The sequence below is a fragment of the Prorops nasuta genome, unplaced genomic scaffold, assembly GCF_024137725.1.
Source record: "Prorops nasuta isolate Cenicafe-Biocafe unplaced genomic scaffold, Cenicafe_Pnas_1.2 PNAS00025, whole genome shotgun sequence".
In the NCBI taxonomy this organism is placed as follows: Eukaryota; Metazoa; Arthropoda; class Insecta; order Hymenoptera; family Bethylidae; genus Prorops; species Prorops nasuta.
Genome location: NW_027116822.1, coordinates 1,357,097 through 1,380,270, shown reverse-complemented (window position 1 = coordinate 1,380,270; position 23,174 = coordinate 1,357,097). Strand labels below are relative to the sequence as shown.

At 33.5% G+C, this 23,174-nt stretch overlaps 5 protein-coding genes and 2 long non-coding RNA genes across 12 annotated transcripts; 3 read left to right on the top strand and 4 right to left on the bottom strand.

Annotated features, from left to right (window-relative positions):
- The first annotated feature begins 81 nt into the window (after positions 1–81).
- On the top strand, positions 82–645 carry LOC136782084 (uncharacterized). The gene is made up of 3 exons (XR_010824065.1): positions 82–201; positions 264–400; positions 520–645. It is a non-coding gene; the product is annotated as an uncharacterized lncRNA (long non-coding RNA).
- LOC136782081 (heat shock transcription factor, X-linked member 4-like) lies at positions 168–1,339 on the bottom strand. The gene is made up of 2 exons (XM_066741238.1): positions 505–1,339; positions 168–360 (listed from the first exon to the last, which is right to left on the bottom strand). The coding sequence occupies exons 1-2, from the start codon at positions 964–966 to the stop codon at positions 178–180; spliced, it is 645 nt and encodes a 214-aa protein (XP_066597335.1). The 5' UTR covers positions 967–1,339; the 3' UTR covers positions 168–177.
- Positions 1,340–1,561: 222 nt separating this feature from the next.
- On the bottom strand, positions 1,562–9,428 carry LOC136782077 (tyrosine-protein kinase transmembrane receptor Ror-like). Of its 2 annotated transcripts, none has more exons than XM_066741235.1 (9): positions 8,217–9,428; positions 8,045–8,114; positions 4,001–4,287; positions 3,792–3,929; positions 3,554–3,695; positions 3,203–3,483; positions 2,932–3,105; positions 2,599–2,757; positions 1,562–2,283 (listed from the first exon to the last, which is right to left on the bottom strand). In XM_066741235.1, the coding sequence occupies exons 1-9, from the start codon at positions 8,229–8,231 to the stop codon at positions 1,948–1,950; spliced, it is 1,602 nt and encodes a 533-aa protein (XP_066597332.1). In that variant the 5' UTR covers positions 8,232–9,428; the 3' UTR covers positions 1,562–1,947. The 2 variants fall into 2 exon arrangements, with proteins under 2 accessions (XP_066597332.1, XP_066597331.1); XM_066741234.1 differs by having other exon boundaries at positions 1,565–2,283; positions 3,554–3,716; positions 8,217–9,427.
- A 4,281-nt stretch (positions 9,429–13,709) lies between these two features.
- Positions 13,710–15,526, top strand: LOC136782078 (sodium channel protein Nach-like). The gene is made up of 5 exons (XM_066741236.1): positions 13,710–13,884; positions 13,974–14,169; positions 14,243–14,400; positions 14,508–14,648; positions 14,763–15,526. The coding sequence occupies exons 1-5, from the start codon at positions 13,751–13,753 to the stop codon at positions 15,472–15,474; spliced, it is 1,341 nt and encodes a 446-aa protein (XP_066597333.1). The 5' UTR covers positions 13,710–13,750; the 3' UTR covers positions 15,475–15,526.
- Positions 15,527–15,601: 75 nt separating this feature from the next.
- Positions 15,602–19,508, bottom strand: LOC136782082 (uncharacterized). 5 transcript variants are annotated; one of them, XM_066741240.1, is made up of 6 exons: positions 19,272–19,508; positions 18,716–18,820; positions 18,027–18,545; positions 17,234–17,317; positions 16,689–16,769; positions 15,602–16,175 (listed from the first exon to the last, which is right to left on the bottom strand). In XM_066741240.1, the coding sequence occupies exons 2-3, from the start codon at positions 18,815–18,817 to the stop codon at positions 18,075–18,077; spliced, it is 573 nt and encodes a 190-aa protein (XP_066597337.1). In that variant the 5' UTR covers positions 18,818–18,820; positions 19,272–19,508; the 3' UTR covers positions 15,602–16,175; positions 16,689–16,769; positions 17,234–17,317; positions 18,027–18,074. The 5 variants fall into 5 exon arrangements, with proteins under 5 accessions (XP_066597337.1, XP_066597336.1, XP_066597338.1 ...); XM_066741239.1 differs by having other exon boundaries at positions 17,386–18,545; positions 19,272–19,506; XM_066741241.1 differs by lacking the exon at positions 18,027–18,545 and having other exon boundaries at positions 19,272–19,411.
- A 107-nt stretch (positions 19,509–19,615) lies between these two features.
- Positions 19,616–21,840, top strand: LOC136782079 (BRISC and BRCA1-A complex member 2-like). Its single transcript, XM_066741237.1, has 4 exons — positions 19,616–19,864; positions 19,966–20,267; positions 20,346–20,723; positions 21,440–21,840. The coding sequence occupies exons 1-4, from the start codon at positions 19,777–19,779 to the stop codon at positions 21,830–21,832; spliced, it is 1,161 nt and encodes a 386-aa protein (XP_066597334.1). The 5' UTR covers positions 19,616–19,776; the 3' UTR covers positions 21,833–21,840.
- On the bottom strand, positions 21,828–22,731 carry LOC136782083 (uncharacterized). The gene is made up of 3 exons (XR_010824064.1): positions 22,522–22,731; positions 22,227–22,340; positions 21,828–22,170 (listed from the first exon to the last, which is right to left on the bottom strand). It is a non-coding gene; the product is annotated as an uncharacterized lncRNA (long non-coding RNA).
- Positions 22,732–23,174: the final 443 nt, after the last annotated feature.

Here is a 23,174-nt window from a genome sequence, read left to right as displayed (position 1 = left end):
TTGTGGTAAAATCGGATCTGGTAACGTTTTGGGAGCAAGTACATTCCACATATTTTCTTAAAACATTATCGTACCAGGGGCGGCATTTAGAGTTACTTTCATCAACTGTTATCACCTGTGCATCGAACCAATTGCCAAATTCATCGTTTAACAATAAATTTGGCCGGAAATACTCGGCTAAAATATTATTGAAAGATTCACGTAGGTATAATTTATATCACGAATGTAAAATATAATGTTGTTTTCTAATCTACCTGTACTAGGGAAGTTCATGTGCTCTTTTGGGGTTTCTACAAACTTTTCTTGTTTTTCTTCACGAGATTTCTGGATTATCTGCTCCAAAGTTTCGGTCAGGGCTAACTGTGGGGGGGTTTTACATAAGAAAAACAATTCTAATGAGGTAATTCAGCTGATTTTTTATCGCCCGTGTGGTCAACGTTGAAACCATTATGAATCGAAGTTTCGAATTTGAATGTTCTTTGTTATTGATTTTATTTCACATACCTGACACTTTTTCAGACGAGAAATTGGACTGGTGGTGGACCTTTGTTGATTCGGAGAGCGTCGGAGTGTCGAATTCTTCTGGGGTAAACGATTGACGAGGTTCTTCGACTTTTTCGCATTGGTTTTCCGACATACCTTGTAAAGAAGATCAAATCGACCAGAACGAAAATTTTCATGCAAAAACTCGTGAACGTCTGGATTGTAAGCATTACAAATTGGATCACGATTGTGCGAGGTTACTTTTCTAAATCCGTAAAGATTCAGCTGTCTAATAAAACTGGTTATGTTGCTTGTCTTAAAAACGGAATTTCCTGGATCGAGGAACTCTTCTTGAAATTTTTTATAGTGAAGTAAAATCGACAGGCCAGAGTTGCTCCATCTGATAGCTCCGGTTTCACACTCGTTTATGATTTTCCATAATTTACGTGGAAATTTCATTGATAATAAAGTCACGTCCTGCATGCTTTCCGATTATTTATTCTTCTCGTACGTTGCACTGCGAAAAATGTTCCGAGAGTGGCAGGTCAAAAAAGTTCTCTCGAACAAACACTTTTTAGAAACAAAATAGAACCGAGTTATTAGACAAAATACGATCGGTTAACGATGCACCACACACACACACACACACACACACGCACGCACACACACGCACTTAACATTCATTTTCAGTTGTGTGTACCAAACAACTACATGATAGGCTTCGCCCGTCTCAAGCTGACATTTTTTCATGCACAATGTACATTCTTTTTCTTTCTCGGTTAAGAGTCCCTGAGTTTCCTGGTCGCTAATCCTATAAAAGTAGAAGCTATTATAAGAGATGTAACCTGTGGTATATTTTGTTCTTTTAATTGTCAATCAATCAATAGTACCGTTGAATTATAATCGTTAATTCTCTTGGATAAATATTATTATTTCGATGAAATCAGCTACTAATTTTTCATTACCACTTAAGTTGCTGATGTACGTACATGTGTAAACAAATTCCTTTTCTAAAGGAAAACCTGCATTATTCCCTATTCAACATTCAAACAATATTCATTAGGGAAATTAAACATAGGAGATTTTTAAAAATAATTGTTAATGAGGCTTCGTCGACTGATAAATAACAGCTTAATGTTAACATTTTTGATGATAAGAATATTATTGTTGTTTTGTTTTAACAAACTAAAATACTTGCTCGCACGGATACAGTTAATTATCTGTACAATAAAAAATATACATTAACACATACATTCGCGTTATATATTAATATCAAATATAAAACAAATATACGGCGGGAATATACATAACTAAACAATATTATATTACTACGTGTGCCTAGGAATTATCGAATAAATAAGGTCAACGTTTTAAAATAAGGTTAATACTATTTGTCTGCGCAATACATGGTGGTCAAAGTTGACCTTTCCGGGTTTTCCTGTAAGTTATCCGGGTCACGTTTGGCTATACAAGATCACTTGGGTGGGCTTTCGTTGGACAGTCTATCGGAGTTGGTAAAGGTTGTATATAATTGCGGGGAATTGCAGGGGCTGGTAACAGATATCCATCATCGTCTACATTGTCAGAACTCCTGATGGTCACTAGACTCTGGGGTGGCCTTGGCAAGGAACCTTGCGAAATCTGCTTCTCTTTCAGTTTTTCCAGCCTTTCCAAAACATCAGGAAACTTAATCCGATCCCTCGGATCGGTTTTCCAACACTCTCGCATGATTTGACAAACAGTCGGAGGACACTCATCCGGTGGAATCAACATAATCCCTTGAAGAATCAATTTCACCACCTGAAGAAAAAAAAAGTTCAACTGTATTATACTTTTTTTTTTTTTTTAATAAAATTTTATGTCAAGTTTCACTTTGTTTTTTTTTTTTAAACCACTATCAACACGAGGCAAGCAATATTAGTACTACCATTTGTTAATTTTATATTCTCAAAGGCAGAGTGTTTCAATTTATAGCGGTGATTTTACAGTTGGTAGTGTACAGAGTTTTTCTCTAATGTCGGGATGTACATTCGATTTGGTTGACTATATAACATTTTGTAGTACGACATTTTTTGCCTAGAAATCGAAACAGCCTGTATTTAGAATCGCGCTCACCTCCTCATTGTTGTGGCCATAATAAGGCTGTCTCCCGAAGGAGAAAATCTCCCACAGGACCACGCCGAAACTCCAGATATCGCTTTCCAGCGTGAATCTACCGTACATCACGCTTTCCGGTGACATCCATCTCACGGGCAATAAGCGAGATCCGCCAACCTGGAATTTGAGAAAATTCAAACGAATTGCTCGATGCAAGCAAAATGCTACACAGAGAAAAAACTCTTTTAATTTAAATAAACCTTTAATTAAATAGATCAAATTTTATACGATTAAAATAATTTTATTGAAATTCAATAAATTACTTATTAAAACCGAATGATTGTTTCTTACTTTATAATAGTCGCAGGTGTAAATATCGCGTGACATTCCAAAATCAGCGATTTTTACCACCAGACCCGAGCCAACGAGACAATTCCTGCACGCCAAATCTCGATGGACGAATCTCTGAGCCGACAAATAGGACATGCCAGCTGTAACTTGCATGGATATCCAAAGCAAGGATTCCTGAAGAGAGTGAACAGTTGTGAACATTAACAATAAATAATTTAAAAGCATAAAATAGCAGTCGTGCAAATTCGTCTGTTTGGAGAAAATGGCAGACCTTCGTAAGGGGTTGCAATCCAGGAATCGGTGATCTGAGGGTCCTAGAGTTGGCCCTGAGGACCTCGGCGAGGTCCCCGTAAGGCATGTACTCGAAGACCATCCAAGGAAAATCGTTGGAATCCCGTAAAACTACTCCCTTCAACGAGAGAATATTCTCATGCCTGAAAGTCGACATTATTTCCACTTCCCTCATGAAGTCCTCTTCAGCCTCTTTGGACGCTGAGTCCTTGAGGACCTTTATGGCTACCGTTTCGGTACCATTCTCATGATTCCACTCGCCTAAAAAAAATTGTAGAATGATTACTATCATTCTACAATTATCAAAATTAACGTAAAATATTGTTCTCACCTTTGTAGACCTTCCCAAAGCAACCTTCGCCTATATCGTTCAAGAACAAAAGACTATCGCGTGCAAGAATTGGTACTTCCGGCGAGTTACAAGCGAAATATTGTCGATTAGGCGTGTACTTGTTGGCCATCAGTAGTCCTTTCTTCAGATTTATCGGGATTTGCTGGAATATTGCAGGGAGACCGTAAAAGGTGATATTTATGGTTTATTAAAAATTAAAAAAATGACTTTGACCTACATCCAACGTATTCTTCTGTTTGGTCCCATAGTTTCGTCTTCTTATGCAATATAAGAGTCCTAAAAATATAGCTATAGCTGCGACGACTGCTACTGATATTCCAATGATTTCAGGTACTTTCTGCCTGGAGCGTCCAGCCTGAAGAAGAAATTTTTACCGAATTAAAATTTATTCTTGGATTTGTGCTGATGAGGATCTAGATGACTAACTTGCTCGGCTACCGATAGGGTTCTAGTGGTATTGACGATATTGCCACTAGGAAGTATTATGTTGTGAATTGGTCGAGGCGTTAATGGTACTGTTAACCTGTTGGGACACTTCAGGTCTATCGTGGGCGGTGATAAGTCGTGTGGACAGACGCATTTGGATAAATGTGCGTCAACGCTTTTGCAGGCAGCTTCCTTGCCACATATCTGAGGATTGTCTTTGCAGCCCCTGATATCAGCAACGTCGCCAAATCCTACCAAATTGGATTTCTCTTCGAGATCATTGGACGCTGTTAAAAAATTTATTGCTTCGGTTTAATAATTACAATAAGTGAATATTGACCGAGTTATATCTTTAAGATTTAAATATATAAAATTTATGTAAATCCTTGACACTGTAATTACGCTGTACAAGTCGATATATAGTAAAGTTGTACAGGGTTCTCCAATCGAAATATCCCACAGCGTGCAAATGTACACAAATCTATATTTATCTCTGTAACTATAAGAGACACGAAAATTTTGCAAAGAACCTTTTGGAAACATCGTTTAATGTCCATTCATAAAGGTCATGTGCAAAAATTTGATATTCCTGATATTTTCAAAGATAAACATTGTTTTCTCACATACCTTCTCTGTTTTCAGAATGGACTCTAAAATTAGCAATATCTTCATTTACGCATTACAGATAATTAATTAACACAGAATAAATTGCACGATTAAAGTATAGTTTGGGGCACTGAAAAGGTTAAGAAAGAATCTAATGGTGATAATAAAATTTGCAGAAAAGTATTATTTATCGAATAATTAATGTAAATGTGTCGAGATAGTATAGTTGGTGGAGTTCATTCAAATGTTAGCCATATAAGTGAATATACGTTTTTAAATCAAAAGGATTTTGGTGAAGTTTCTGTTTTGTAAGTGAATTATTGGGTCAAGAGGAGATCGGAAATCGCGTAGGACGAGAACGAAGGGCTGAAAAGAGTCGATTTGAATCTGGCCAGCTTGAAAAGAGACAGTAGCAGCATTCATTTGATGCTTCCAGCTTGTAACGGGTCATAGCGTTATCTCAGCGGTCAGCGCTCCCCGACAACGACTCTCGCTATATGTACCTATTATCGCCCTCGACTCCACAGAATCTCCAACGTCTTTCGTCCAGAAACCAACGCATAACCCTCGGAATCCCCAACACCCCCCATAAATCCCACCTAAGTTTCAAATCATACCTAATCCTCGATTCTCCACTTTTAACCCACTAATTAAAAAAATGTATAAAACTATACTTAATTTTGAAATAAATAATAACATCGTCAGGTACTAAATAATTTTATTGATAAGGAAGAATTTTTAAATGTTTTTAAGGATGTTAATTATTTTTTTTTTTTGTGTAATTTTGTATTAAATAAAGCTTAATAATTTGTAATATGTGATTAATTTAATAGAGATTATTGTAACGTAGAAATTTTAATTATAACACTAATTTTTGAAGGTATTTAATTGTATATCATGGTTTACGATGTGTTAGTAAAAATCAAAGTGGAGTAACAACAATAATTCAATAATTTCTGAATGACTTTGTTGACATTAGGACGTCGGAACTGTGGCAAAAGGTCATCAATGTTTTAGGTGGTGGTTTATTAACAAATAACGATTCGTAATTTTTGCTCATTGCTTTACTGAAGATTGATTAGACCTGGTACTTTGAACCTGACTGAATGCCCTCTGATTACTCTGTTATTATTCTCAGCTTTTGTTGTAAATAATACATAAAATTTGCAAAAGGGGTATAAAGACAACATGCATGCTTTTATTATTAATTTACCTTAATTAATTTCATTTAATTAGAGAGTTGACTGATGCAAAAATAACCAACATTGTAGAAATTGATCGATAGCTTTACGGATGAATAAATTCGTAAAACAATCGAGATTTCTTTGCTGGATAATTTTGGAAAGTGACCATTGAAATTTTAGCGACGAGCTTATTTGCAGGAGACGAGGTTTAGGCCAGAGGCCACAATAGGACCATTATACGAGTTGGTTGGCTCGTAACACATAGCAAGACTGCTGATTCTTTTTAGCGGAACCAAAAAAGGGAGATCCTTAACTGATACCACCACGACTCGTAACCCTCCTTGATGTATTAATCAGAAAATCTTGAGCGAAGGTTTCCTTGCCTTTTTTGCAATATTTATTTCATTTGCTCGACTACGTACAAAATTAGACAATTTTTTCACTGATTCCTCCAGGACTGAATATATCACTGTTCTTTCTTTATATACTAATATTTATTATTAAATTATAAAATTTATCCTTTAAACAATATCTTAGTGAATAACAATCATTTTAGTTAACTTTTAAAAATTATATGTATCAAAATGTGTCTCGTTTAAACTATATAAGAAATGATAATGCACATTGTAATAGCAGCAACAATATCTAGTTGCGAAAGAATGGAATATGATATGCCATTCTGCAATAGGGGATTGCAATGCAATTAGTTATTAGCATAAGTAGGGACAACCCATTTTCTGTTCTCGATGACGCGCCAAACTGCAGATTTCTCGATATTCTCATTGCGTAACGATACATACCACCAACTTTCACGAATAATAATTTTTTACTCATTTTTATTAAATTAATGACAATTTTTAACAGACGAGTCGTGTACTCTTTCTCTCAGCAGATAAGGTGAGATAACGAGGCAATCTAGTGTAATTATATTAATTTTAAACCAGTGTGTAACTCGTAATTAATATTTGTTTATAAATATTCACATTGTACATTTTTTGCTCGTTAACAATTCCAAGTTGGAACTACGCACTTCGAAGACCACTGTGTAAAACTTGGTTATCTATTCCTCTGGGTCAACGTTATCAGAGGGTCAAATTCATTGATATTGAAGATACGACGACCCAGTCTTAAAAAGACAGATTTTTTTGCTCCTCGAGAAAATCCTAAGATAAGGTAAAATTTGTTCCTCGATGACATTTTAATCTGTATACGAGGAGAAGGAGCTATGGATGATAAATAATTATCTAGATAGAAACAATGGAATTTCTAAATTGCCAACAAAAAATTGTAATTATCAATAAAAATCTTTTGGGCAAAAAAAAAAATTCTAATTGGCAATTGGAGATAAATATTGATAAAATAATTTATTGCTTCTGCTCAACATTGAAAATAAGTGAGTCAAAGTAATAAGTGGGACAAAGGTGTTTATTCATTGACAATATTATTAATGGTGGTTATTGAGAGTGAAAAAATGGCAAATAGGAATGGAATGAAGTTTTTATGAAATTTAATTGTTTCTGCTGAGTATTAAGATAGGACGAGCATAAAGCTGCGATAATAACGAAATGATCAATAGAAGTTATTCATTGGGCCATGATCGTGACAAGATGTTTTGGTGGTGGTTGATTCAAAGTTTGAAAATCGTTGTGACTTTTTACAGCTTTATGTAGGGGAGGGAGAAGATTGGAGGGAAAATGTTATATAAATGATATTAGACATGGTCGTTCCTTGAATCTTGCCCATTAATCTAATGATCCAGGGAACAAGCCTGTGGTTATACAGAGATTCATAAGAACGTCCCAAACAAACACACAAACTCCTCTGTTATTTCTTCCATGTAATTTCGCTACCGTTAAAGATAATGACTGTATACAAGATTATTGCCAATCGGGATGACGAGTGATTTCATGAATCATTGTTTTTACACGAGAGAAGATATTGTAACCACGAGCATAAAAAAGGGGTGGGGGTACGTAATGTATACAAAATTATTATTGTTGTTAACTGTATATAGGATTGAGGGAGTCTCTGTGTGTTAAAAACAAAGAATGATCATTGTGGATAGATTTTATTTTTATTCGTTTCTATAATTTTCTATTACTGTAAATGTTCAGAAATATTTATAAATTTTAAAATGTTTAATTACAAGGATTTTCTATGGGACGCAAGTTTCTTATTGTTTTATAAATAGAAATTATTCTGTTTTTCAATCAAGTTTTCTTCTCAGTTTTCATTTTATTTTATAATGTCTCACCTGTTTGGGTCTCTGCAAAGGAAGCACCTCTTCTCCTGTGTAACCTTGGTCGATCCATTTTCAAATTGCGCTGTGAAAGAAATGGGATCGTTACCCTCGAAATTGATTCTTCTCTGCTCTCGCTCGTTCCTCGATAATTAACATCTCAGTGATAATTAATACATTCGCTCACTTCAACTTCCACCATGTGCAAATTTGCCACAATTTTATTTTTCGACCTTCCAATAATTAACGATAACTTCCCAGGAGGAGCCAGGTTAAGGCGACTCCGAATTAAAACCAATTATCAAGGTTGATTCGTTTCCTTAGATTTTGCAGTTTTTTTGTTTGTTAAAAAACCTCATTAATAATTGGATCAGATTTAATATTTTTTTTTTTTGCGATTATTCCTCGTCACTCTATGAATAATAAATTTTTATCACAGAGAGAATGTTTAAAGTATGAGGTTTTTAGTTGTGTAAAAAATTCTTGAGTTAATTTGTTTTTGTGGCAACTCATTGATGTTCATTTTTTTTAGTAAATTAGTAGAAATTTGCAAATTGCATTGAAAATTGTAATCTCTTTTAATTCTACGAGGCTCCTACTTGTGAAACTTTCTTTAAATCTTGAATTATCCACAGATTTCACTTTCTCACTTCTTTGGAAACAACCAATATTTTCTTCAAAAGAAATTTTTAATATATGAATTTCAAAATTGAACAAAAAATCCTTTACATTCTCCACTTTGTTAATGGAGAACAAAATGAGTTCCATTAAATAATAATAATCACATTCTAGAGCAAGTATTAAATAAAAATCATTAATTTGTGATGAAACGTTCGAAGTCTGCAAAGTTTGTCGCTTGGAGAACGGAAGTCGATTGGGATTGAGGATCAGGAGGAATACAGTGAGAGAGGCCCTACGACTAAGCCGGAAGGGAAACCTTGTCCCCTGATTGTCCCTCTAAAAGTCACTCATCCACTGATAAAAAGCACTTATTTGTTTTTATCTGTATCATCACAAATCACTCACACTAATCCTTTGCTAAAAAATGTTGATGGATCCTCGTGGAGAACACAAAAAACTCTTTTCTTATAAAAATTACTAAAAATTGTCTGAATCATTTCAACAATATTTACATTGATAATAACATAAACTGAAGAATATCAGTGCACATTTTGATCACTAAACAATTGAATAAAGAAAGTAAATAAAATGTTATGAAAACTAGAATTTCACTGTTTTTCAATAGGAAGAATTAGTAGAGGTTGTTGACGTTGAGTTAAGCCGGAAGAAGATGCGAGTATCCCGCGGGAATGCCCAGTCCGGACTGAAAGATCGGCTCAAGAGTCTCGCAGCCTCCCCGGTTGCTCGTAGCACACACACCCACGCGCCATAGGCACACACAATGAAAGATTTACATGAGATTTGGTCGACCTACTCGTTTAAAGTACCAAATCTTTTCTTGTAATTCTGCAGCATCTACGAGCTTTCGATAACCTCGAATTTTTAATTTACAATAATCCTATATTTGTGTGTGTGTATGTGTGTATGTTTAGATGTAACTCGATAAAATGTCAAAAATCATCAAATCCTCTCGAGGCTCGTTACAAGTCATTCATAGGAGAATGTTAAAATTGTTTTTGCTTTATTTTGTATCATCAAAATAATTATATATAGTGGTAAATGAACTGGGCTAGGGGAGATTAAGCTACGCTGAATTACGTAAGAAAGTAAAATGGAAGATAGACGAATTAAAAATTCGTAATATCTCAATTTTTTTACTTGCAACCAGAGCACACTTGTTTATCTCGATGAGGATGAGAGCTGAAAAGCTGGAGTTGTTCTCCGGACTCTTGGATCTTGCGAGGGATCCCTGCGCATTGCTTCTCCTATTTTATTTATTTATAATAATCATCAAATTGTAAATATTGGAACTTACAACGTTGGTTTGTTACATTGAAATTATGGAAGGAAACATTAGTGATAAAAATATTCAGAATTGTTTATTTTCTGTGTCCTAGCATCCTCTTGCTGCCTCGATTACACCCTTCTCTCTCTCTCTCTCTCTCTCTCTCTCTCTCTCTCTCTCTCTATATCGATAATTGTGATTGTAAACAATTAATATTAATAATAAATAATGAAGAATGATTGATTTATTATATTGTATAATTATGTGGACCCCTACCCCTCAGTGGAATAATCATAAAATTGAAAATATACTTTAAAAGGTTAACCTGTTACAGCACTCACAAAATTATAGACAAAAATAAGAACAAAATAATACAGGATGAATTTGTTGAAAACGTTTATACACTGATTAGACGATTTACGATAGTTTCCACGGTTAATTCAAATTAGAGATTGTTGACGTAAGAGAAAGAAGGGAAAAAAAACTTACGAGATAATAGTTACAAATCTTTATGGCCTATCCTGACCTTCGAACCCCTTATCAGGGATGAAATTTCGGTTTCTCTCCTGACTCAGGAGGAAATCTTCCTACTTATGGTTAAATCGTTTTGACTATCTTGGGACCCTTTTCCCTCGACTCTGGTAAACTCTGCCAGTAATCAGTAAGACTAATTATCGTTAAATGCTATCGTTTGGAGAATTACACCACTGTAACCAATCAATAATCATCAATTTCATCTTACTAATAACATCCAATTCATTTTAGTCCAGCTAAGATTTTCCAATTAATTTTGCTTCATATTTGACGCATCGTACGTGCCTCGATAGTAAAGGACTTTCCTCGAACGTTCCTAGAACGTGTCTGGAACATTCCAACGTGTCAAATTGGTTCCTGAAACGATTTACAAACACACATTTTTGACGCTATATTTGCTACAAGGACTCATTGTATCATTTTTTCCACTATCATGCCTCCGTTTTTATTCCACTTTTTTAATCAGCATAAGTAATTAGCTTAAAATTAAATCGAGTGGAGAATTATAACAGCCTTTGAAAAAAATCGTCTTTTCATTGGTACTCGTGTTCGATTAATCTTTGTTAGGCCAAGATTTTTCTTATAATTTTGCACCACTTTCAGCACATTCTACGTAGTTTGCATATTGACCAAAATAATTAAGCAAACAGCTATCTTTCGTAGTAAAGGAATTTTTTCATTTCGATGAATGCCAATCATTGATAAATCGTGCACTATACATTTATCAATCGCAAACTCTACGAGATTCTCTCTCTCTCTCTCTCTCTCTCTCTCTCTACGATGCGTTACTGTTATCAGCGTAGAACGTTATAAACAATAAATGGGCGGGAAGATTTTCAAATTTTTTAAAACAATTGACGATTTTTTAACAAAAATAACTTTTCTAACGCAGTAACGTACTATGATCGTAAATAAACAAAAACAAATAGTTTAACTCTCTAGGAAAATATTTTTATAGTGATAATTAATTTTGAAGAATGAAAGAATGGTACAACTTTTGCAAAATAAATTAGAAAGCAATGAAACTCGAGATGAAAAATATTAATTAATCGCATACTTAAATTTAATAGCAAAATTAAAATATGCAAAATGAAAAAAGTCCAGAAAAACCTTGTAAAAATAATGCAAGCCTTATTCCACTTAGTGTGCATGGACCTTTAATTATCTTTCTTTGACTACATCATATTTCACATTTAATTATCGCTATAAAAAGATACGCAGAGATAAACCGTGAGATTTCACTAATTTTGGATCGTTACGAACCACCATTATCGCATTTATGTTTTTTAAAGTGGGTCATTATTACTCCTTTTGGCAAGTTTTAAAAATATACATGCAGATAAATCTCCGAGTTATATTTATTGAAAATAATGTTTTAAAGATTTCTAATAATTCTTCAACGAAGAATTACATTAAAATACGATAAAACAATTTTATTCTTAAAATCATACTCGCTATATATACGAACGAGTGTATCGGTTTGACACGAGCTAGCCAGACACCCTGCACAATCCTTAAGAGGAAGATTCGATTTGTTTCCGCGACAGTTGTGGCTCATCATTGTAAGCTAGTGGAAACACAAACAGTCATCGTGTTCCTTTATTATTTTAGAGCAGCCCTACGACCACCATCTGCGCCCACCCGAACTTTTTCGGCCTTTGCGATCCTCGACTCTTCCGCGACGGGTGCGAGCAGCCCTCGTTTATCCACTTTTCTCCACACACCCCCCCCCCCCCCCTCCCCCCACTACAGACATCATTATCCTATTCCTCTTTTCTTTATCTCACCGCACATCCTCCTCGGCCACCCTTTCGTATTCCTCGCTTTCTCGTTTTGCAGCGAACAGTTTAATTGGTTGTATCTTTAAAATTTATATCTACCCTTTACCCCTCCCCCCCCCCCCTACACCCTTCCCTTTACCCAAAATTTCCACATTGTTTGCATTCTTTTTTCCTGCACCCCCTCGACATCTTCCCATTCCTCATCTTCGATTTCAGCATTTGGTCATGATAAATACAAATCCCTCCTCCAAATGATTTTTTTCATTTTGGTTCCGGCGCCCTCGCCTCCCTCCACCCCGCCTCTTCAACCTCTCAAACGTCCGATCACTCCGGAAATAGAACACCGAGTTCACTCGACTTTTTATGAAACGTCAATAATCCCATACAAAAGCAACTATGACCAAGAATACTTCTCGGTCTATTTGACATTTCAGATTTTCGAAAATATAATAATGATAGAATAAACAATAACGAAACACGATGTAATCTTAATGAATTAGTAACAATATAGTGATGGAAACAACTGTGAAATACACTACACTCGTTAATCGTAAAACTCAAATAACAATGAAAATGTTAATTAGAAAATTCTACCCTACAGGAAAAAATGGCATAGTACAAAATTTTGCAAATTAAAAAAAATTAAGTAACTTTATTAAAATATATAGGAGAATGCACGTATCGTTGCAAATGCAAAGTGTGAGATTTATCCAGTGTATTGGTCGTTTGCTCAACGAGAAGATTTATGGCTTTACGAAATCGATCCTCGTTTTCTTTTAGCTTGAGGAGAACTAAAACAAGCGAGGGAAATGGGTCGAAAGAGAAGAGTGTCGGGGAGGGATACGTTAATAGTTTTCGAAGAGGCTCTTGCTACGAAATGGCGTAAGTGTTGTATATTTACACTGGCGTTACAGTCTCACACCTGGACGTAAGAATAGAGTGAGCAGCGTCTTCCAAACAGTCTTTCCTCGCTTATTCTCTCTCGACTTCTCGACAAAAGATATCCCCCCCCCCCCTTTCCACTTGAACGTTTCTTTCCATCGTCTCATTAAACTTGAACGATATTCGATCGAAATTGCTATACAGCGGTAAATTTATTAAAATTGCAAAAATGTATCTGAATGTTGAACTGGAAACGTAAGCTGGCGTGGCAGTCGACACGGCAGATAACCGACTGTTTTGAGGACAGATTAAATCATAACATGCGAGGGGAAGCTAGAGAGAGAGAGAGAGAGAGAGAGAGAGAGAATAAAAGAGCAAGAACAACAGTTTATTTATGAGCTAGGACAGGGGGGCCCCTGAGCCCAATACGTAGAAAAAGGACGGAGAAGAAATTCCCCTTCTCCAACCAAGAGAGAGGAAGAGAGACGGAGCGTTTTTTCCCTGAACAATCACGAACGGCACTTGAAAATGCGCAAGTTACAAAGGCAGCCCGAGGCTAACAGAGACCACAGTGCTCTTGTAATCGAGACCTTCTTATTTTGACGTTTTCAAAGCACCATGAAATACGACTACTGTCCGACCTGCAAGGACCTACATACAAGTCTCAAGTGCAGATCCAAAGAGTATCTGCTAGAGAATCCATTGCATGGTGTACCGTACTTCGTCGATAGCACAAGACCCATTTGGGAAAGGCTAGTACACATTGCAAGCAAATATTTCTGATCACATTTTATATACAAATACAAATTTCTATTCCAATTTTATCATATTTCCTTTTCAGGATTATTTGGTTGATTCTATTTATGACGTCACTGGGTGCAACCATTGGTACCATCATTACTATCTGGGGAAAATTTCAAAATGCCCCTACTTTCACTGGTTTGATCAGCTATATAGACGATATAACAATTGATTTTCCACAAATACAGCTCTGTGTCGATTGGCCCAATCTTAATTACAGCAGAGTCAAGGACGATGTTAATTAATACAGAATAATTCATTTCTGAAGCCACCCAGGCTAAACTTAATTCTAATGATTTTGTTTTTTAGGAATTTTACAAACAAACTTTATCCGCCACATATAATTTTCATCCAGATAATTTCGACAAATTTAGAAACAGGAATAATAATTTTCATGACAGTCTTCTCCGACTTGTACAAACTTTGGCGCCAGACTGCGGGGCTTTATACAGCAATTGCTCATTTTTGTAAGAATTAATCTGGGAGAGTAGCAAAATAGATAATTTGATTAGCGAATATATTTAGAGGAAAATTCAGCTGGATAAAAGTTTGATTTGACGCTTTTGATTCTTAGGAATGTAAACAGACCTTGCAATGAGTTTTTGGAGGCAATAATTACACCTGCAGGTGCATGTTGTAGATTCCGGTCTGTATCAATCACAAAGAGTGCAATTCCTGCAGTTTTTAAATTTCAACCAGCTGTTTATCCTATCAAGTAATACTATATGAATTCTAGACCAATATAAACACCGTTCTCCAATGGTTTTTTGAGTTTCTGAGAAAAATGTAATAATAATTATTTTAAAAACGTTTAAAATTATCTTTGCAGACTTTACACTCTAGGAAAAATAGATTCTGGCCCTCTTCCGGGTGAGGAAGCTTCCTCGTATTTGCAGTTTTCCACGAGAACATCGATTAATTTAGATATAACAATTTCGACAGACGCGGTTCGAAGTTTGTCAAGATCGCAGCGCAAGTGTAATTATAACACGTCTATAAACAATTGCGAGATAAAGTGCTTTTCTAAAAAAATATGGAATCGCTGCAAGTGTTTACCTTGGTTTCTTTCACCTCAAAAGGACGAAGAATGCCATTTTTCTTTTTACAATTGCGTTAATCGGCCTGTAGACCTAACTGATTGCAAGTGTTTGCTACCGTGCGATTTTACGGCTTACAGTATCAGAGAGAGACAATTGAAAATTTACGACACTAATAGAACTCCTGTCGACATTTCTAGTTTGAATATTCCAAAATGGCCAAAAAATTTATTCAACAGGGATGTGAAATTTGGAGCTATAGATTTGTTGACTTCGTTTGGTGGCATAGCCGGACTGTTTCTGGGATATTCTTTGGTCACTACAGTCGAGCTATTTTACTATTTTACTCTAAGGACCTATTGTGGAGCTGTGATGAATTCTGCGACCAACAAAGAATCTAATATCATCACAGTTCACGTGATTACCCCTCGAGATAAAAAACAGAAGTCTTATATCGAGAGTAAACCTTATGTAAAAAATATGATTTTCGAATATCTGGATTAATGTTGAAATTAATTACAGAATTTATCGTTATTTTTAGTCAAATGTCTATGCACTTACAGTGAATATAGCTCAGCTAAGCTTTGTATTTTTATGTAACAAAATGATGCATCCAAGAAAAGAAAATAAATTATTCACCAATAAATTATCAACTTTATTAGCTATTTTTGTTATGCGTACCATAAACAACTGTACAAAGAATCTATGCATCATTGTGTTTGACATGGTGATAACGATAAAAATGGTGCAGGGACACGAGCACTTGTGGGTCTTGGATATGTGGAACAAGACTGTACTGGCCAGTGTCCTGTTGAATTAGCCTGAACCTGACCATACATTAATGCTGGAGGTGGTGGCGTAGCCACATTCGCACAATATGATGTTACAGTCGTTTGAGTACATGTCTGAAGTTGGTTTTGACTTTGCTTTCGTCTTTGACGACGAATCCTATTCTTCTCTCTTTTCAGTTCTTCACGTTTAATCTTCTGGTCTGCAAAACGTTGCTGCGAATGACGATTGTGTTGATGATTATTCTGCACAGGCAGTGGAGCAGCTTGATTTGCAGAATACGATGTTACAGCTGTTTCAGCGGTATACATAATTCCTTTCTTTTGGGGTTGCTTTCGTCCCCCTTGTCCGGATCGCCCATTGCGACGTTTTTTATTACTCTTCCCAATTTTTAAGTCCTTTTTTGCCAACATCGCCTGAAAAGTAGAAGAGTTAATATTTATTGAACTTTCAAAAATATAATTCTATATTCTTTACATATATTTGTGTGTGGCAAAGGAAAAAGTAGCCAACAAACTTTTAACTTAAATTTTAATAAGTTTTTAATATTTTTTTATATTTGAATTGAGTAATTAAAATAAGCTACCTACTGCAAAACATTTTATTCAAAATAAATTTAAGTACTTTGCCGCGTTTCACCCGTGATTATTTTCAATAACAATTAATGACAATAGCAATAATGAATTGATAAATATTAATAAATAATAAAGTACAGTTACACATTAATTATGCAAAATTTATATACTACCATATAACATAAATAACATAAAACAATCAATATATTAATATATTATTTCTGTAATGTAATATGGTTATATACTCTGTGTGTGTTCATTGGGTACAAATATATTGTGAAACTTCAGACTGAATACCTTTAGGCAGAATTTTGTAAAAACAAAGATTCAATATATAAACATAACATTCCTTACCATGCTAAAATCAACAGCAAGTTGGATTGTCTGATGATATGCACAACATTGGGGACCCACAGGGTAATTACATGCCATAGTCTGTAATCCATATATAAACATATTAGAATGATTGTGAAAAATAATTTTAATTAAATGCAAAATACTTTAAATAATTATGAGAGAATTTTCACAGTATTAACCACAATATTCTTAGCTGTAAGTTTAATTAAAAATAAAAGTTTAAAGGAAACTACAATTACTTTAATGATAAATCATTATACAGTTTGGATTATTTATAAAGTATTACAGAATTTCTAATAAAGGTATAAAAATATCTGAGAAATGTTCGCCCTTAATAGAAGTTACAAAGAAAAATATTTTACACCAGGAAATTGTTACAGTTTTAACATTTCTTTAACTTGATGTCAATTAAATTATCAGAGAAATTAGAACAATATATAGTACTAAGCAGTGTTTGCTGGAAACTGCATATAATTGTGTTACTATAAAATAAAATAACAATGGAAGCTATATATCTTAGTCGATTGATAAATTTTACTTACGTCTGTTATGATCTGTGACTTTCTTATAAATGGCGTAATTGGCCAAACGCTATCTGGAAATTACTGCTATAATCCTGACATCTGCTACAATACAGAGAATACAAGGTGAGCGAATCAAAATAATGGCCAGTTTAAAGAAACTAGAAACGTACTACATTATTTGTATATATTATAATTGCACTCAAAATACAGTTGTTTATCGCTACTAATTTGTATTATCTTTTGTAACGATGATGGCAATTAAAGAGATGTAGGAAACGTACACATTGATGTAATTCAAGACACATGAAAACGGATGCGTAAGTAATACTTATGGAATTAATACACGTACGCTTTCTCGTATTTTGAATTACGTTCATAACTTTAAGAAATATGTCATCTGATATATATTCACCTATCCTCAAAGAGTGCTACGTAAAGGCGAAAGATTGTTGATGCGTTTATAATTTTTCAGATAAACTATATGCATTTTAATAAAATATATAACAAAAAATTTAATATGTAATTTTTTTATATATAATCATATAAATATTAAATTTTATAACAAAATAAACGTGGCATATGAGAAACATGAATTACAAAAAAAAATAGTTGGTACATTCTAAAACAATTGTATGGTTGCACTTTGATCAACAGTAACTTTAAGTATGAATAACATTTTGATAACAGAACAGACTTCTCTAAATTATGCGGAAAGATATATAATATAAAATTTTAAACTTAAATAGGGGTTTATAATGGTAATTCTTAAAGATATACTTTACAAATGTTATAAACTTTAAAAAACAAAAACCTTGACAAAAAACTTATTGTAGGTAGATGACTAATCTAAGCCACCCTGTTAATAATAATATGACGTTCTTGGCGCTTGCCACATGTTTCCAGGGTAAATATACCCAGTATACCCTGTTGTGTATCCTGGTTGTATAGTGGCAGGAGGAGGCTGAGAAGTTTGAGGAGGAGCATAAGTTTGAGGAGGAGCATAAGTTTGAGGAGGAGCATAAGTCTGAGGAGGAGCATAAGTCTGAGGAGGTTGAGGAGGTTGAGAAGGGGCAAAAGTTTGAGGTGACTGATGAGAGGTAAAAGTTTGAGGAGGCTGAGAGTAAGAAGGGTTGATTATCGAATTTGGTGCTGAATTTGGATGAGCTTCAGCATACGTTTGTGGCGGTGGTGGCGGTATGTTTTGATTCGTGGAGTTTGATGGTGTAAACGAATCAACGTGTGTGTATGGTTGTGTATACGCATATTTTTTCTTTTGCTGTCTTCTGAGACGGCGTCTCTTATTTTTCAAGCGTTTTAATTCTGTCGACATCTGAAGAGAAATAATTTATTTCATATTTATTGAATTTTCGAAAAATATAATTCAATATTTCAGCATTTACGATAAATTAGAAAATATAAATATAAAGTGATACTTTCAGATCGAATGGATTTGACATAAAATTTTATCATATAAGACAATATAAATTTTACACTGTTTACCTTCATAATTTTCAAGAGCGCTTCCACGGCGATCTGAGCCATTTTTGGTAGTCGAGATAGTCCACGACGGTTAAGTAATGCAATTAATTCAAGAACTTCCATAATCTGTAATTCATACATAAAAATAGGAGAAATAAATTCCATTTGATAATTCATCTAAATATATAACCTCGTTATTTTTTATTGTTGCTAGCCATATTGCACAGTATACTATAAGGAAAGAAATTAAAAAAAAATAAAATACAATTACTTATAAACCATAAATCACTATTGTTTTAAATATGCTAAAGCTTTCAGTAAAAGTATAAAAAGCTGACAACAGTTTACGTGTACTATGTGTATGAAAGAGAAACATCTCCGAGAAATGTATACATATATGTATTTTTAACGATTCGATAGTTATATGTATGTATATATGTACTGTATAACACAAATTTATATTAAAACAATGGCATTAAAACTATTTCACAGTCCCCCCCCACACAACATACATATTGTTGTCTATAAGGTATATTAAAAACAAAGGAATCATAAGAATTATAAATATTTTGCTTACATTTGTTATGAATCTTCGAAAATATGATTAATTCTTCACTTGTTTTTATTATGTTACGAGTTTACAAGATTTACAAGCTGCAAAAATTATAGGTTCCAGTACTACTTCCAGTTGTGAGAAATAGAACAGGATGCAACTCATGCAAGTTGCAAGCGTAGAGTAAGGACTAGAACAGAACTGTTTGAAATGTTTGAATTGGCAAATGATAAACGGGGGGTGACCACAGAGTACCCAATGGTGCCACAGACGACGTCCGTTTTGAGGTGCTTGTGTGCGCCTGTGTGGCTGTGACCTGTGTAGTAATTCCAAAGAAATCGCACTCCCCACCATGCCTACTTATAACTATAGTTTTGTGAATATAGTAGTAGAAGTAATTTCTCAGATTTCTCTCAAATTGCCATTCTGCTAGTCTGTCTTGTCAACATCTAAGGCATATAAGCGCATCCTTACGAATCCATCTAAACCGTAACCTAAATGTTTGATTAATAACAAAATTTCAGGAAAAATGTTAAATCACCATAATTCTGCTTTAAAAGGAGTAGATAACTTTATAAGGCCTTTATTAAAACAAGTTTTACAAGAGGAGAGAATAGGTGACTCTTTAATTTTTAAATTACTAATAATAAACTAATAAAGGCTAACATCCATAAAATATGGATGCATGAACCATTTTTAATAATTTTTTTTATTTTAGGTATAAGTCGAGACTCAATAGAGTTACGCTCTGTAACATCTAGCTGTGGTAAACTTAAGGGAGATCGATTGAAACTTTCTATACCATATGCAGGACAAAAATTGGTTTGGCAAGTTTTGTTTGATTCTCAATCCCAAACATCTTCTCCAGATTTTATATTTGACGATGAAACCTTTTTACCTAACCCTACTAATGAAATGATACTGAATGAAGTGAAGAGTTTATTTTTTTGGAATCCTACAGATGAAAATTCACTTTTTAAAGTTCTTATAGAATTACTGTTGTGTTATAAAAGATATCAGGTAAACATTAATTATTTTCTTTATTATTATTTGAATATAATTAATTTTTTTTAATGCCAATTTATCTGTTATCACAAGATTCAGCTATTGGAGCAAAAAGCTGAATTACCAGTTGAATATACTACACTTATAGACAAGGCTAAAATATGTGAGGAGGATGTAGAGGTGATCATTTTGCCAATTGGCGGAAAACCAATGGAAGTCAAATTTGTAATTAGAATAGCTATGGATTTCTCTCAATTACCTATTTATGATAATAATGCTGATAGTAATGCAGTAATGCTTATTGTTACATATTATGGCCCAGAATGGGATCGTATTGTTCCTCAACTTTATTTATCTAAAACTTTAGAAGAAGTTCTTGGTGGATCCAACAGTTTACACATTCCACCTTTCCCTCCAAATAAATATTTAATGAATTATGTACCAGAAATCAAAAAATACTTAAATGAAAAGGTATGAATTCTCCTATAATCATTAAACAATATAATCCATATAGAGCAAGCCAAACAAAACAGAATACCTGAATATTTAGAAAATTAAACATTGCAGACAAAAATTTATTTACTTGTATTTTTAGTAATTTTAAACATCTATCATATAATAGATTATATTGATGTTGATTCAACCTTGGGTACAATGTTGAATATTAGTGTGTATCATTATTTTGTGTATTTCTTAAATACAACAATTTATCTTTCATTACACTTTTTATAGCTTATTTTAACAAACTTTTGAAACTTAATGTTAATGTATCATTTAATCCAAATGCTTACAAGATATTTGTATTTGTAATCGTACATTGGTTTGGATTTACCTGATGTGGTGAGTCCAACCGCTACCCAAAAACATAGTATTTGTTCATCCACTTATGATTAATAATTGTAATATCTTCTTTAGATCAAAAGTAGAATATTCTCATAGTGTTTTGGAAAATTTTTGATATAGGCTACAAGAATATAGACAAAAATATATAAGCTGTCAATTAAAAAACAAGATAACCTTCATACATCCTTTAACATACTACCCAAAGTTGAACCAATATAGCTGTCTAATAAGATTTTTAAACATACTAGAAATAATTTTCAAGATATTTAATAATTATGTTTTTTTAGGCACTTTATATATAATTTTAGTAGAAACTTTAATATAGTTTTCATTTTTTGTTTTAGATTAATAATGTGGTCTCAACTTATGAGAAGAAGAAAAACTTTGTAGCAGCTTTCATTGCTTTACAAAGAGGAAGCATTATAGAATATGACGCTCTAAAATTTAGTCAGATTGTAGTATTATTAGAGTACAGAGATTTCCATTTCCTAGTTTATTGTCATCTTCCTGTAGGATTTCCCAAAGATAAGCCTATAATAACACTGCAGTCTATCTATCATATGTGTGCTCAGGGTAAATTATATAGTTATTCTTGTGATGATTTTCCCTATAGTCCGAGGTGGGAACCATTTTTAATGGTTACAAAATTATTAACATGTATAATGAAAAATGTGGCACCAGAGTTTAAAACAAATTCTATCAAAGTGGGAAAATCATTCTTAATGGAAAAAGTATAATTAGCAATTTTTTAATGGAATTTTTTACACATTCACTTTATATTTACATTTCTTTAATTGACATAACTTAGTTATAAATTTGAATACACTTTACTATTAATCACACAAGCACTAAGAGAATACTTATTTTTTAATATGTATATGTGTACAAAAGACGACAAAATCTCGTATAAAAAGAAACCTATTGATTTATTTTCTCATTCTTCGAGATCTGAATCTATAACTACATCATTTAGCTCAATTTCAGTTATAAAAATATTTGTAGTTTTAACAAGTTCTTTGATAGATCCCATATTTTTGTCGAGAATACCCAAGGCTTTGTTAATTTCTTGCAAATTCTGTAAATAACAAGAATAATAATGTCTGTAAAAAATTTAAAACACCTTAACCTCACCATTTTTATGTTTTCGTATAATATTTTAGTATCTTCGTCACTATATTTTGGTGACCTTTGCTCATAAAAGGACGAAGACGCTTCAGAAAGAGATGTATTGGATGCCATATTAAACTAAGAATTGATAAATATTTAACACCAAAGGAAGCAACGATGTAAAAATTCAAAAACAATAGTATCATTCAGCAGAGACATGGAGTCCATGGAGGTTCGAAGACGATTTGAAGAAAGCGATCATAAATTAGACAATGATATTTCAAATAATCCAGACAACTTTTTAAAAAATAACACTTACGATTTAAAATTACTCAATGAATCTGTATTATAAGGTTGCAGTGTAGAATTAAATAATGAAAATAAGAGATTTGTATTGCAGTAGCAAAGTGTACACCTTCTTTCTACTCCAACTTAATGTTAAATCAGAGCAAAAGGCAGCAGAAGGTACAAACGGTATGTACATACATACGAACGAAGTACATACATACCTGGATTGCTGCTCGCTTGAGCAAAGACAAGACAACAACTGTTCAACAGTTTAGTGATTCTTTTTAAAACAATTCTACCATTGGATAAAATTTTGGGATCTAAAGGTAACAGCCAATAACATAGACCTTTCCCTCAACAATTTTCTCTGCTGAATATTACAAATATCTAATAAACACAGGATATTACAAAAAAGCATCTCCATAACTTATATTTGATATGTTAATCTGGCAGAAAATCAAAATTATATTAAAAATGCAAAATATGTAGAGTACTACAATTTTAATAAATATGGAAATGGATTGGAGAAACAAATATTTCAGTAATATAATGGTTGATATAGAATATTAGGAAACTGAAAAATCTTTCGAATAACCTACAATCAATTAAATAAGAAACATATATTGATTGTTTCAGAGGTTTCAGTTTGGAAAATATTAGGAAGGCATTTACAAGTTTTGGATT

Excerpts from the sequence above, each read along its gene's own strand:
- LOC136782081 (XM_066741238.1), bottom strand. The coding sequence starts at position 966 with ATGCAGGACGTGACTTTATTATCAATGAAATTTCCACGTAAATTATGG. Across the intron at positions 361-504 it reads CTCGTCTGAAAAAGTGTCAG|TTAGCCCTGACCGAAACTTT; the intron begins GTATGTGAAATA and ends ACCCCCCCACAG.
- LOC136782077 (XM_066741234.1), bottom strand. Across the intron at positions 4,288-8,044 it reads CTTTGCAGAGACCCAAACAG|CGTCCAATGATCTCGAAGAG; the intron begins GTGAGACATTAT and ends ATTTTTTAACAG. Across the intron at positions 2,758-2,931 it reads ACACCTGCGACTATTATAAA|GTTGGCGGATCTCGCTTATT; the intron begins GTAAGAAACAAT and ends CTCAAATTCCAG.
- LOC136782078 (XM_066741236.1), top strand. The coding sequence starts at position 13,751 with ATGAAATACGACTACTGTCCGACCTGCAAGGACCTACATACAAGTCTC. Across the intron at positions 13,885-13,973 it reads ACAAGACCCATTTGGGAAAG|GATTATTTGGTTGATTCTAT; the intron begins GCTAGTACACAT and ends TTTCCTTTTCAG. Across the intron at positions 14,170-14,242 it reads ACAGCAGAGTCAAGGACGAT|GAATTTTACAAACAAACTTT; the intron begins GTTAATTAATAC and ends TTTGTTTTTTAG.
- LOC136782082 (XM_066741240.1), bottom strand. The coding sequence starts at position 18,817 with ATGGAAGTTCTTGAATTAATTGCATTACTTAACCGTCGTGGACTATCT. Across the intron at positions 18,546-18,715 it reads CGCTCTTGAAAATTATGAAG|ATGTCGACAGAATTAAAACG; the intron begins GTAAACAGTGTA and ends ATTTCTCTTCAG.
- LOC136782079 (XM_066741237.1), top strand. The coding sequence starts at position 19,777 with ATGTTAAATCACCATAATTCTGCTTTAAAAGGAGTAGATAACTTTATA. Across the intron at positions 19,865-19,965 it reads TTTACAAGAGGAGAGAATAG|GTATAAGTCGAGACTCAATA; the intron begins GTGACTCTTTAA and ends TTTTTATTTTAG. Across the intron at positions 20,268-20,345 it reads TGTGTTATAAAAGATATCAG|ATTCAGCTATTGGAGCAAAA; the intron begins GTAAACATTAAT and ends TGTTATCACAAG.